We start from the raw sequence: 12,964 nt of genomic DNA, 5'->3' as shown, positions 1-12,964 counted from the left end.
CAATAATGAGAGGAGAACAAATGAAATGAAGGCAAAACCCTCATTTGTTTTGACGCCACCTCACTAATAGTTTAATTATTTTAGTTTGTGCCTGAAGGAACAAAATTCATGTGTATATAACGAATGCGCCCGTCCTAATTTGTCACTGAATGGAATACATGAATCAAATAATTGGTGCGACTCTATTGTGGAATGAACAACAACAACAACAACAACAACAACAACAAATAAAATGGTGTAACAACAATATCTTTCTACTTTGAAATTTCATAAGGTTCAGTTGACATTATTGACATGATTGACATGAGGAAATAAAGGCAAGGAAACACAGAGTGATCGCATACCATACCATTCCAAGGGAGGTGCATCAAGAGACATAAAGGAAGGGGGAAAAGAAAAAAAAAAAAAAAAAAAAAAAGAAAACAAACATCAAACATCAAACAGTATAAACAAATATCCTGTGCAATGTGCAACAATTAATTACCGCTTCCTTGTCAAGCTGTTTGCACATGTTTTTTGTATGTTTTTCTGTATCCATAAACAACTCCTTTTTTCTCTAAACAAAAAAAAAAAAAAATGTTTGGACGAGGTATATACATAAATGTGTACACTCTGGATCTAGGGGTCACTGTTCACTAAAGGAAAAAAAAAAAAAAACCTCATTCGGAGTGTATACATGTATAATATACATATATATATATCTATCCCGCTATTCTGTATTGACTCCATGGATCAGAGTATAGAATAGATGGCAGTCGTAGCAAAACATCCTTTTATTAAAGTTAATCAACGTCTAAAGCGGCCAATGGGTTTTGGTTATTGAGCGGCCCCACCATCTACTACAATTCTCCTAAATATCTTGAAAAACCAATTAGATCTATCCTTCTCGGAGATTAGGTCCGCAAGCGGGATATGTAATATATATAATAAGAAAGTCAATATATATTATATATACGGGAGAAAAAAAAATGTCTGTATAGGCCATATGTATACATGAATGTAGACAATTTATATACTGTACAATGCAAATATATATATATATAATATTATTCTGTTACTGATCCATATTCCACCGAAATATTCATAGTAGGACAGGGCTCATTCTTGCTTACACTATCATAGGTAAACCGCCTCTGAATATTTTATTTCTCCTTTGAATGTAGTACAGGGCAGGTTATTGAGCCTTTTTGTTTATTTGTTCATTTGTTCATTTGGATATACCGTACATGTATATAACAAGTTCATGCTCTGTATATATCTGTATGATACAATGCATTTACGTTTGAACCATACCGTTTCTCGTTAAAAGTGATTTGTCCCCCTTGATTGATTGAAAAAAAAAAAAAAAAAAAAAAATTTAGGCTAGACTGAAGAAATGGCAGCTGGACAGAATCTCCTCATTCAGAAAGCTTAAATTCTTGTGCCCTGGTTCTCTCTCTCTCTCTCTTTTTCCGCCTATGCTCATGCACCTGCGTGGTTCGCGCGTACTGTGGATGTATATATATAATAGACTAGACTAGTGTCTTCAGTAGCCCATCTATCTGGAGGTAGGCTAAGGCTTACTATCATTGAAGATAGTCTTTGGGTGATATTAAGAAGCAACATTTGTTCATTGGATATGTAGAAAAATAAAATAAAATAAAACTATAATATATATTATAGAACATACATGTATATAATGCATATAATAGATATATTACGAATGTATCTCTTTTCCTCGTCTTTTATTATTATTTTTTATTTTCTATATAGATATATATATATATATATGATGCTTGATAAGAGAACATTGCTATTCGATTTGAACAGATCTTTCTACAAGGGTTTAGTCTGCACTTGTTCAATGAACAAAGGACTTTGGGACAAGTCCTTGATTAAGGTCTATAACGCTTAATATGATTGGCCAGAATCCACTGAAAACGGAGTCCCTGTCCAAAGGATTTTGTTTGTTGTTCAGATTTGTTACTGTAAAGGGTAAAATACTAAATGGAATACACATGTAAAATAAATGGGCAAATGGTAAAATGGTAACAAGTTTGTTGATGAGCTATGCATCAGAATAGGGTTTACCCGTTAAGCCCACCCACCCCCTATTCTTCAGATTGCAATTTGATTTCAAACAAGGGGTTGCAAGCAGGTCATGGCCCTGGATTGTTTGTTGCGTGGCTAAATTATACGTTTTGAATCAGATCAGTTTTTTTTTATTTTATTTAACATTGCATTGTCAACAACCTTACACATGTATTGTATTCAATTCATTCAACAGTATGGACACAAAACATTAGACATTTGTATTACCAGCCACGCATGGATCTTGAGTTTTTTCATCCTCGATCCCTCTGTTGTGGTCCATTTTAGTTCTATGCATGTTTAAATGCTTCGCATGGAACAAAAATTGATATAAAAGGCCACCCATCCCAAGCCTTTTTTTTTTTTATTCCTCATCCTTCAATTGTCTCTTCAAGCACAACAACCACCAAAAAAAAAAAACCCCCCTCCCCTTCCTAGCTTTACAACAAAGCAACCCCATACTGCCTTCTACGTAAACTTACAAGGCCAATCTCCTCCTTTACTCTTCAATCTCTCATCCATAGCATCAATATATATACTCCCTTTATACCACCTCTACATCCAACAACTGCTCTTTTTTTTTTTACCTAAACTAAACAGCAACAACAACATGATGTTCTCCACTCTTTCCAAGGCTTCCATTGCCCTCATTGCTGCCTCTCTCCTCCTCATGCTCACCCAATCGGCCGAGTCTCACTCCTGGGTTGACTGCGTTGACTGGCGCTTCAACGACCCCAAGAACAAGTCCTGGGGCAACAAGAACGGTAAATGCTTCGGTTATGCCCGTCGCTTCCCTTACGAGGTTGCTCAAAAGAAGGGCTTCAACAAGTTGGATTCTGATTCTCCCAACCGCCACTACCAGCAGAGACACAGAAACCCAAGGTCCGAAAACGAACTCGCTTGCTCTGACGGCAAAATTGGTGAGGAGAGGGGTGCGGATGAGACCATGAGCAGCCCTGTGACTGCTGCCTACAACGGCGTCGATAGGAAAGGTCGCAAGACCGGTCCCATGACCCGTGTCAAGGTCGGTGGCCAGCTCTGTGTCCGCTGGCCCGCCAAGAACCACGCTGTCAAGAGTGAGAAAAATCGCCCTGTCACCATCGGTTTCTCGAGGAAGCCCAATCCCAAGAAGGACCCTACTCAAAAGGAGTTCTTGGACAACAAAATCGCCGAGCTCAACTACAAGAACTGCACTGAGACCAACGGCAACACCGATGGCTGGCCCTGCGGTGGTTGCTTCCCCATCACTGAGGATATCAAGCCCGGTTACCACGTTATGCAGTGGCGCTGGCAGTTGAACTCTGACGAGTACTATACCTCTTGCGCTGATGTTTTGGTCCAGCCCAAGTAAAGAAAAAAAAAAAAGAAAAAAAAAAAGCCCTTCCAAATGCTTTTCAGCAAAACCCCTTCCAAGGACTGGCGTCCATGCACATATTATCTTTACCTTCCATACCACCATACCATACCTTCTTCCTTACCCACTCATCTTTTCTCGATCTGATCTCTAGCTGGAATAGAAGAGAAGATTAAAAAAAAAAAAAAAAAAAAAAAAAAAAATAGTTTCCTTCGCCATCCCCCTCCCCCATTCCCCATCCCCCATTCCTATTCCTATTCCCAACTCTGAATATTGATTATTCATTTTTCCAATGTCTGTACCATACATTTATACTTTTGAAATAAAAATACATACATTTTACAATACTTGAATTGTCTGATATTTGGTCCGCATTTGAATGATGATACATTAGTATAAACATAGGAATAGCAACAGAAAAAAAGGGAGAAAAAAATGTCTTTACTACTGTTTGCAATTGTTATTACCTTTTTTTTTTTTTTTTTTTTTTTTTTAATATAAGCTTGCAATGGTGTTAAAGCCCGGCCCTTTTTTTCTTTCTTTTTTTTTTTTTTTTTCTTTTCTTTTTTTTCTTTCAACGGATGAAATACAAAGTCTATGTACTATACACAATATGTCCTATGATTATATTATGGATACAATCAAGAACAATGAATATTATTGCAAATGAAATACAGGGGATCAGATCAACAGCAACAGGAAAAACAGAAAAGAGAGAAGGCTACCACTTTCACCTCAATTCGTCTCTTCAGTGCGATATTTTTTTTTTTCTTTTTTCTTTTCTTTTTTCTTTCCCTCTCTTTCATTCAATCAATATTCGTTTTCATCATCCCCTGTATAAAGTCCTCGCCCCGCTGTGGCATAAAGCGGGCTTTGTAATCCAAGCATTAACATGAGGCGTTGGTACGTAGATGATTGTTTCACTGAGCGGACAAAAGTCTTCTTCCACCTAGACCCATGCTTATATAACTTTAACAATCCAACCACTGCCATCCCTACTGCTAAACCAATCTCGATACTGAAAACCAACACTGCCACAAAAGTAATCCACCATACCAAAGCCTCCTTCCGTCGACCCACTCGCCATAACCGCCTTGCCTCCATCGTGTGTGCCAACAACGAGCTGAGTGCTACCAACACAATTGCCGCTAATACAGTATCGGGAATTCGCTCAAACAATACAGTGAACCAAAGCAGGCTCATCAGGACCATGAAAGCCCCAACGAGAGTCGCAAGTAAGGTCTGGGCTCCTAGCTGCGCCAGGATCGCAGACCGAGTCAAGCTGCCCGTGCAGACATATCCACCGAAACATGACCCTACCAACGATCCAGCACCAAGCGCCAACATCTCTTGGTCCGCATCCACCTCATAACCATACTCTTTCCCAAAATGCTTTGCAACAGATAATGACATCACATAGACAACCATCGCCATCAAAAGGCTTGGCCAAGTCATAGGAACAAAGTCGTTCGTCTTCCATGGTTCGACCATCGTCGGTGGCCAAGCCACGGTCGGCAGGCCTGTAGGGATATACCCAATGACCTCAATCCCGTATTGCTTGTCCAAATCAAAGATCACTGTCGCGGCTGTGAAGACAATGACACAGATAAAGATATCGGGGATAGGGAAATGAACCTTTCCGAACCCGCGAACTAACCAGCTCCACCACCGTTTCTGTTCATGATGATTGCTGTTATCCTCCATTCCGGTTCTACTTTGTTGTATATCGTCATTGTTGTCTATCTCAGACTCATGTTCGTGTCCACTATAACTGTACGTCGTTGGTGGGCCAGCATTAGGTCCCGAGTAAGAATAGTCAGGCGCTCCGCACGTGGACTCGCATGAAGATGTAGCAGAGCCTCTCCTGAGCTGCTTCCTGCGTTTGTTTCCAAGCCCAAGTCCAAGACCATGGCTGTGACCATGACCATGACCATGATTGGTATTGTGGGATAAGAGTGGTTCATGTTCACTTTCAGAGCCGGACAGGCCTCCTCGCTGCCTATGAGGATGTGATGGGGTTAGTGAGCGAAAAGGTTTGTACCGGTATGCTCTTGAGGAGTAGGTTGACCTATTATGGAAGAGACGGGCTCGGTCCTGGCGGTACCCATGTCGATGTTCCTGCTCGATTTCGGCTGTGTTGGATAGTCCAGAGTTATTAGGGCTTGTCGGGCTATGCAATAAAGGCGGGGTTACTGATATCTTTGTATTAATGTGAACAGACCGTGAAGGCTCGGGCGCTACCAAGTAAGGAGATCGAGAGGATGATGGCAAGTGAAAAGTAGGCAAGACTGGATCATCACGCTGAACAGGTGAGGTCGTAGGGGACCGGTTTGGACTGCTATCCATACTTTGCTCTGCATTCTCTATTGCAACATCCTGAGCCGTCAAAAGGGCCTGATCCGAGACAGCGCTTGGAACGATACCACGTCGGTGTAGGAGTCGCTTTCTCGAATACAGATCCATTGTAGTATTATTGCCTCGGTGAGATCCTGAGCGAGAAGATTTAGACTTTGGTGATGAGCCTACAGTGGATCGGTATTGGGGAAAGGTGAAAAGGGAGGATGGGGTCTGAGGCACTATTGGTGAAGAGATCGGAAAGGAAAGTTCATGGAGTCGATCTGCCTCTGAACGGCGCTGGTGTTCGATCCGCTGCAAAACATACATCAGTGCCATAGCGGCAAGACCCATGGCAAAAGAGGCCCAGAGAGTATCTCCCCAGAAATGTTGTGCGAACCAAATCCAAGTCTTGATCATGCTAAAGGCCCCGGTTTCCCGCGGCGGCTTTAGACCCAAGAGGTGTTTTACTTGATGGGTGCCAATGTGGAATGCTGATGCGGTGTTGAAGCCAGAGACTAATGCAGTCGGTAGGAGGTGTTTAGAAGTCCATTGGCCTAGTCGTGCCATGGATAGTAGGATCTGGATGATGCCTACAAAGAAGGTCAGTAAGAGACAAAGCGGGAGGTAACGACGTTGGTACTCCCCATCGGAGGAAAAGTCATCTGTATAACCTTGATCCGTAAGGATCTTGTGTGTGAACTGCCCAAGAAGTAGAGAGGTGATTGCGAACGTGCCCGTAGACATATGTCGACTTGTACCGAGACATGCATAGACGGCCGTTGGGACCAAGGATGTGTAGAGACCGTGTACGGGTGGCAGCGAGGCAAGCATGGCATAGGCCATGCTCTGCGGGATGATGACGGCTGAGATGGCTAGAAGGAATGAGGCAATGGATCGATAGTAAGTGTCAGAGATCTAAGACAAAAGGACATATCTGGACAGGATGGGGACCAGGAACTAGAAACTAGGGTTTTTCATTCTCACTATTTCCGTTATTTCAACTTTTTTTTTTTTTTTTTTTTTTTTAAAAAAAAAAAAAAAAAAAAAAAAAAAAGAAAGAAAAGACGGGAGGTGGTGTATTTTTGGATGGAAGAAGAACATCGAGAGAAAAGGGAAATCCGCAGAGCAGTTATGCAAAGATGCCGATAAAACAAGGGCAAGAGAGATATGCAAGTATGTGTACATTTGGTGGTGGATTCTTTTGATGGACATGGATAGGACTATTTTTTTGGATGTCGAAATAAAGAAACGATCGATGCCTCTTTTGTCAATGCAAGTCTCTCTTTGTCCCTAATTCAGGATGCATCTGCATTATATTTGTGTGTATAATGTACAGGAGTCCATTCAGCCCAATATTAAAGGAGAGAACAATGTCTTCACAAGGACAAGGAAAAAAGATGTTTGAGCACAATTCGTATGACAATGAGAAATAACTCCATAGTTAGATCTGGTTCACAACATCACAACAATGCCCTGCTCTTGTCATCCATGGGTCTGTTCTCCACTTGGGCAGAGTACATGCAAAGAAAAGAAGAAAAAAAAAAAAAAAAAAAAAAAAAAAAAAAAAGAGTGCACCTCATTCAGATTTAACCTTAAATTGGATTAAACTGATGACCACCAACAAACACGCACACAAACAATGTTGTCGCCCAGTCCCACTTACTCACGCCTGCAATCAAGTCCTGGATCAAATGGTTCTTCCAGTCATAGGGATGACTGATCAGCCAGGCCAGGATAGGGATCCTTCGTCGAAGGAAGCCCAGAAGGAGATCAGTGAGGTTTTGGACTCTGCATTGCCACAGTCGTTTCTTTGGTGGTTCAATTGATCTAGTTGTGGTCGATTCATCTGCAGAGGAACGGAAGGAGGCAGGATAGTCTGTGGATGAGACATGGGTTGAACGTTGTGGTCGATCATGGGATCGTGATGATGCAACAAGAGACATATCATTCTTTGGTTCGGAAGAAGAAGAAGAAGAGGAAGAAGGAGGGGGATGAGAAAGAGAAGAAGAAGAAGAGGGTTGATCCAATATCGTAGGGGTAGTCAGTAATGTTGTAGTCAAATTTCCCGAGGATGTTGTGTGTGGCGATGTTTCTGTTTCTGTTACTACGTGATGTGTAGTAGGAGGCGGCGTAGTCGAGGCTGAGACGATGTCAGGTGAAGCTACAGAAACATGATGGTTGTGTCGTCGTTGTTGACTGTTGGGTCTCCCAGGAGATGAATGAGAACCCATTAGTGGTGTTTAGAACAAGAGATGTGTGTATACGCAATGAGGTGAATTCTAATTACAAATGGATCAGGATTGAAGACGTTCAATGAATGTTCCAACAATGGACAATTGTAATTGTATATATTTATGTAAAAAAAACCAATGTGTGTGTTAAGAATGAGTATTTGCGTGTTGTTTGATTTTATTTTTCTTTTTTAACGTCGCGTGGATAGCGGATAGGGAGGGAGGGAAAAAAAAAAGAAGGGGCTGAAAAGATGAAGACAAAGAGGCAACGGATATATGTCTGTGTACAGGAGAGAGCTGGAGAGAGTAAATGTAAATTCTAAAGAGAGGAAGTAGAAGCAGAAGAAGAAGAAGAAGAAAGAAAAAGAAAAAAGAAAGATGATGATGATGATGAAGAAGAAGAAAGAGAAAGAAAGACAAGTTGTCCTCATGGCCCATGCCACACAGCACATAATGTATTCGAAAGAGATCCAATTTCATCCAAAGACGTCCAAAAAGGATCCTTCTCCTGCCCAGACTCTCCTTTCGAAGGAAATCAAAAATAAAATAAAAAGCGATGGAGGATTATTGCATTCGTTTTCCATGCCAGACAGAATCTATGCATTTGTTTGTTCACCATCCATTGGGATTGATCATCTTATCCCATGCCGTTATGGTGCCATGACGATGGCGTTCTTTGTTTGTTTGTTTTGTCAGATCAACCTTTTTTTATTTTTTATTTTACATTTTAATTTTTATTCTTGTTTTTATTTTTTGCTTTTAATTTTATTTTGATTTTTGTTCGGCAACTACACACAAAAAACTAATCGGTAACTAACAGTAGACGTATTTTTTTTTTTTTTTTTTTTTTTTTTTGCTTGATTTGTACATGTTCCTCCCTTTTTCTTCAAAAGTGATGGAGCATAGGTTAGAACAATGCCGTGAATATGGATGTGGATGTGGATGTGGATGTGGATGTGGATTATGTGTGTGTATGCATATCTCTTTTTATTCGTATGCATGGTACCATGAGCTCTCAAGGACTTTTTCGGTCGTGGCATCGACCTTGAACCACAAATAATCGTGGTTACCGCGCCACTTGTAGATGAAATACATGACCTGTGCATCCGAGTCAGCATTTGATCCGGAGGGCATCATTGTCGTGTTCACATCCCCCAGTCCTGCACCCGTGACATTGGCAGACGCAGTTGGACCACCGGTGCCTCCGACAACGGGACCAGGCATCAGGGACGCATGGAATGCCTCGTCCATTGATTGTCTGATCTCATCAGGCTGACCCATTGTCGTCAGAATATCTGCTGCTGGTGTTCCAGGCTTACCAAAGTATTCGCCCAGTTTCTATTACCAAATAATAATAATAATAATAATAAAAAAAAAACAGTTTTTTGATCAACAAACACAGGACAGGGACAAGGACAAGGACAAAAGATGTATCATTCATACGTCCACAGGATGACGTCCCATGACAACACCCTCACAGCTGATGAAACACAGCAATGTCATGCACACCCAGCATGGTACAAAGGAGAGAAGAGAAAAGGGAAAAAAAGAGAAAGAGAAAGAGAAAGAACGAGAAAGAGAAAGAGAAAGAGAAAGAGAAAGAAGAACGAATAGGCATTTTTTTATATAAAAATAAAAAATAAAAGTCCATGCAAGTTCTGTCATTTCCATTCTCACATTCTCACACTTCACATTTGCCACTTTTTATTTTATTTTTTTTTTTTTTAAAAAAAAAAAAAAAAAAAAAAAAAGACCATTACCATAAGTGTCTGGTGCTTCTCGCCGTTAAAGTTGTCGACAGCTGGATTGGATTCACCGCCATCCCAATGGCCCTTAATATTGCGGAGGTTCTGTAGTGACTGGCCAAGGGCCTGGAATTCAGCAGAAATAGAAGCCATGGTGTAGCTAAAATATGAAGAGAGTAAGAGAATGACAAGGACAAGAAGGAGGAAGTTCTGCGAACGAGTAATCGATGCCGTTTTGAAGAAATCTAAAAAATGTATAAAAAGAAGAAAGAGTGTTTGAAGTTGACTAAAGAAAGAAAGAAAGAAAGAAAGAAAGAAAGAAAAAAAAGAGTGTAAAAAGTAATTCCTTGGCATTCTTCAGTCTTTTTACGTCACTTTCATCTTACGGCACATGTCCTGTGATCAAAGACGTGAGATCTGTGGAGTTTTTCTTTTTTTTTATTATTGCCACTGAAAAAAAATAATCGTGAGGAAAAAAAAAAAAAAAAAAAAAAAAAACCATGATGTATATCTATATATTATATAGTATAAATGTATATAAAGTATACTTGTTGTATTCAAAGAAGATTAAGAGATTAAGAAGAGCAATCTCATGGTCAATTCATTAGGTTAGGAATCCACAATAATAATAAAAAAAAGGGTTCATACATGCTGTGCACAGCAGCTATGGAAGAGATGAGCAAAATGAAAAACTTTGGTTCATCCTATCCGAGACATACATTCGTGAGATTATAAAAAAAGGCTTTCCCTTTATTTAACTTTTTTCTTAAAAAAAAAAAAAAAAAGGAGAGAGAGAGAATCAGTTCACTTCAGGATCTTGGTTTGTAGTATCTGGCTGAGGCTCGGGAAAGTAGATTGGTAAGAGCTTTTTGTAGATCTGCTGGTCCTTGTCCAGGAATGTGCAGAAAATAACTCGCTCCATCTAGTGGTTCCAACGAGGTAGACAGACGAAAAAGAAGACGAGCATAATAAAGACAATGAGTAAATATATATTTTAAAAAAAAAAAAAAAAAAGAAAAAAGAAAAAGAAAAAACACACACACACACTCATACCTGCTTTGTATAGTCATAGTTCTCTCGAAGCCAATCCCCAACTGTACGGAGTGCAACATGTGCAGCTTTGGTATTATCATATCCATAAACACCAGTCGACACGCAGCAAAATGCCTAATCTCATAACCATGGATTGAACATTAGTATAAGAGGAAGAAGAAAAAGAAGAAGAAGAAGAAGAAGAAGAAGAAAAAAATCGGTTGTATAAGTCATCGCATACCACTGTCTTTAATTGATTCTCACGCACGACATCTAGTACGTTCCTGTAGCAGCTTGCCAATAGATCTGGCTTTTCGCCTATAGGCCCAACTGTGTGAATTACATCTATAAAAAAAAAACGTACAGGCAAAGCATTTGTAAGAAAGAAAAGAAAAGAAAAGAAAAGAAAAGGAAAGGAAAAGCGCAAAGCGGCAGATAATAATAATAATAATAATAAAGCGAAAAACTTACGACGCGATGGCAATCTGTAACCCTTTGTGATCTTTGCGCTCTAGGAAACCAGCGTATCCAGATGGATTAATAATATTTTCTTTTTGTTTGTTTGTCTGTTTAGATCACGTCTTTCTCTTCTCTTACTACTTACTCCTGTTTTGCATCCACCAAGAGTTTGACACTCGGCCAAGAGCTCTCTTCCAGCAGCTCGATGGATAGCCCCATCGACTTTTTTTTTTTTTTTTTTTTTTTTTTTTTTTTTTGGATGAGAGAAATATTAGTAAGAAAAAGAAAAGGAAAAAAAAAAAAAAAAAAAAAGTCAAGAATGGATCCAAACAAACTTACTTCCTCCTCCACCTAAAAGACTTTCATTCGCCGCGTTCACTAATGAAGATATCAGCAATTGAGCGTTAGAAGAAGGAAAAAAAAATAAAAAAAATAAAAAAAAAATAGAATAAAAAGAATAAAGGATAAAGACAAGACACCAAGATCAAAGCAAATCTTTAGTCCAACTTACCAATGGCATCGATCTTGAGCGTTGTCATATCACCTTGCCTTAATCATACCCATACCCATATCCAAAAAAAACCAAAAAAAAAAAAAAAAAAAAAAAAAAAATCATACCATATCATATATTTTACAATCAGATCAAACGGTACAATTTTTTTTAAAAAAGATAAAATAAAACAAAAATCTATAGAAAGCCTTGGTTACCAAAGAGACAAAAGGCGACTGATTATCAGATCGGGGGCATTGTCCGGCTCTATTGATTTGAAAGAGTAAAGCGTCAAATCAAAAAAAAGCCCTTTTTCTTTCCTCTCCTTTTTTAAAAGATGCAAAGATATTGATCATCGAGGATATACCTTGAGTAGGTTTTGGATATTCCTTATAACACTCTTGTAGAGTAGGAATGTCTTTGGGTGTGATGAAGTTTGAGTTGATTGACTTGCTCATGGTGAGATGCATGCGACTGAAGGAAAGCGCGTGTCTCTGAGGATGACTTGATGGGATTAAGGATGCACGTGATTGCCGGTATTCTAGTTTGGCATTTTTTTTTTTTTTTTTTTTTTTTTTTTTGCATCGAATTAAAGCAATAGGGCAATTGGGCAATTGTGTATTAATTACAACAACCTTTTATCGAGCACTGTGATTTCGCGCGTCTCTTTTTCTTCTTTTTATTGGTGTTATTTATCCATAATGGAAACCCACGTAGAATCCTCCTGCGAATGTTGACCTGAACTGAAAGTTCCTAGTCAAGAACTCAATGATCCAGTCAAGACCATGCTTTGCATCCTTTGCAGTCACCTTGCCATCCTTATCCAGGTCAAGTTGGTCCTTGAATTTTGATTCGATCAGTACCCAGTTGACGGAGATGTATCCAGAGTTGGCTAACAGCTGCAAAGTAACGAAACCAAGACCAGCAACCAGGACAAACATCTTACCCAGCTTCTTGAAAAGATAGCCGGAACATACACCCATTGCCGCACCAAATGTGATTTCCTTGCTATTGATCAACGGGTCCTTCTCCCCAAGGATCCTAGCTGTAATTTTTTTTTTTTTTTTTTTTTTTTTTTTTTTGAACAAAAAGAATAAAATGACATGGCGATTTGATCGTTAATAACCAAAACTGGCTTTTGATTGATATTGCCTATCTGCTCCAGCACCTTTACCATGACTTACCACTACTACGTGGGGGAGTAGATGGGATATTGGCTTACAAACAAGCAAACAAACAACAACAA

The 12,964-nt window shown here is 39.5% G+C and overlaps 4 protein-coding genes across 4 annotated transcripts; 1 reads left to right on the top strand and 3 right to left on the bottom strand.

The window, feature by feature from the left end:
• Positions 1 to 2,522: 2,522 nt before the first annotated feature.
• On the top strand, positions 2,523 to 3,452 carry BCR41DRAFT_347813 (hypothetical protein). Its single transcript, XM_022023168.1, has one exon. It carries the CDS (start codon positions 2,681 to 2,683, stop codon positions 3,419 to 3,421), a length of 741 nt encoding a protein of 246 aa, XP_021884481.1. The 5' UTR covers positions 2,523 to 2,680; the 3' UTR covers positions 3,422 to 3,452.
• Positions 3,453 to 4,026: 574 nt separating this feature from the next.
• BCR41DRAFT_332758 (sulfate transporter family-domain-containing protein) lies at positions 4,027 to 8,376 on the bottom strand. The gene is made up of 2 exons (XM_022021861.1): positions 7,425 to 8,376; positions 4,027 to 6,633 (listed from the first exon to the last, which is right to left on the bottom strand). Exons 1-2 carry the CDS (start codon positions 7,990 to 7,992, stop codon positions 4,235 to 4,237), a joined length of 2,967 nt encoding a protein of 988 aa, XP_021884480.1. The 5' UTR covers positions 7,993 to 8,376; the 3' UTR covers positions 4,027 to 4,234.
• Positions 8,377 to 8,847: 471 nt separating this feature from the next.
• BCR41DRAFT_318784 (hypothetical protein) lies at positions 8,848 to 10,057 on the bottom strand. The gene is made up of 3 exons (XM_022021325.1): positions 9,753 to 10,057; positions 9,166 to 9,330; positions 8,848 to 9,090 (listed from the first exon to the last, which is right to left on the bottom strand). Exons 1-3 carry the CDS (start codon positions 9,888 to 9,890, stop codon positions 8,980 to 8,982), a joined length of 414 nt encoding a protein of 137 aa, XP_021884479.1. The 5' UTR covers positions 9,891 to 10,057; the 3' UTR covers positions 8,848 to 8,979.
• Positions 10,058 to 10,522: 465 nt separating this feature from the next.
• BCR41DRAFT_347809 (hypothetical protein) lies at positions 10,523 to 12,937 on the bottom strand. Its single transcript, XM_022023167.1, has 11 exons — positions 12,903 to 12,937; positions 12,665 to 12,763; positions 12,086 to 12,259; positions 11,937 to 11,985; positions 11,740 to 11,777; positions 11,568 to 11,606; positions 11,374 to 11,450; positions 11,241 to 11,280; positions 11,011 to 11,114; positions 10,791 to 10,904; positions 10,523 to 10,659 (listed from the first exon to the last, which is right to left on the bottom strand). Exons 2-11 carry the CDS (start codon positions 12,699 to 12,701, stop codon positions 10,537 to 10,539), a joined length of 795 nt encoding a protein of 264 aa, XP_021884478.1. The 5' UTR covers positions 12,702 to 12,763; positions 12,903 to 12,937; the 3' UTR covers positions 10,523 to 10,536.
• Between the last annotated feature and the right edge of the window lie 27 nt (positions 12,938 to 12,964).

The sequence above is a fragment of the Lobosporangium transversale genome, assembly GCF_002105155.1.
Source record: "Lobosporangium transversale strain NRRL 3116 chromosome Unknown BCR41scaffold_6, whole genome shotgun sequence".
NCBI lineage: Eukaryota > Fungi > Mortierellomycota > Mortierellomycetes > Mortierellales > Mortierellaceae > Lobosporangium > Lobosporangium transversale.
The sequence above is the reverse complement of the archived record's forward strand: the minus strand, read 5'-3'. Positions and strand labels throughout refer to the sequence as shown.

Coding starts and splice junctions, on each gene's coding strand:
- BCR41DRAFT_347813 (XM_022023168.1), top strand. CDS start 2,681: ATGATGTTCTCCACTCTTTCCAAGGCTTCCATTGCCCTCATTGCTGCC.
- BCR41DRAFT_332758 (XM_022021861.1), bottom strand. CDS start 7,992: ATGGGTTCTCATTCATCTCCTGGGAGACCCAACAGTCAACAACGACGA. Junction 6,634..7,424: donor GGACTTGATTGCAGGCGTGA/GTAAGTGGGACT, acceptor CATTCCTTCTAG/CCATCTCAGCCGTCATCATC.
- BCR41DRAFT_318784 (XM_022021325.1), bottom strand. CDS start 9,890: ATGGCTTCTATTTCTGCTGAATTCCAGGCCCTTGGCCAGTCACTACAG. Junction 9,331..9,752: donor AGAAGCACCAGACACTTATG/GTAATGGTCTTT, acceptor ATTTGGTAATAG/AAACTGGGCGAATACTTTGG. Junction 9,091..9,165: donor GTCCAACTGCGTCTGCCAAT/GTCACGGGTGCA, acceptor TCGGATGCACAG/GTCATGTATTTCATCTACAA.
- BCR41DRAFT_347809 (XM_022023167.1), bottom strand. CDS start 12,701: ATGGGTGTATGTTCCGGCTATCTTTTCAAGAAGCTGG. Junction 12,260..12,664: donor CTATCTTTTCAAGAAGCTGG/GTAAGATGTTTG, acceptor ATGCCAAACTAG/AATACCGGCAATCACGTGCA. Junction 11,778..11,936: donor AGTCGCCTTTTGTCTCTTTG/GTAACCAAGGCT, acceptor GGTATGATTAAG/GCAAGGTGATATGACAACGC.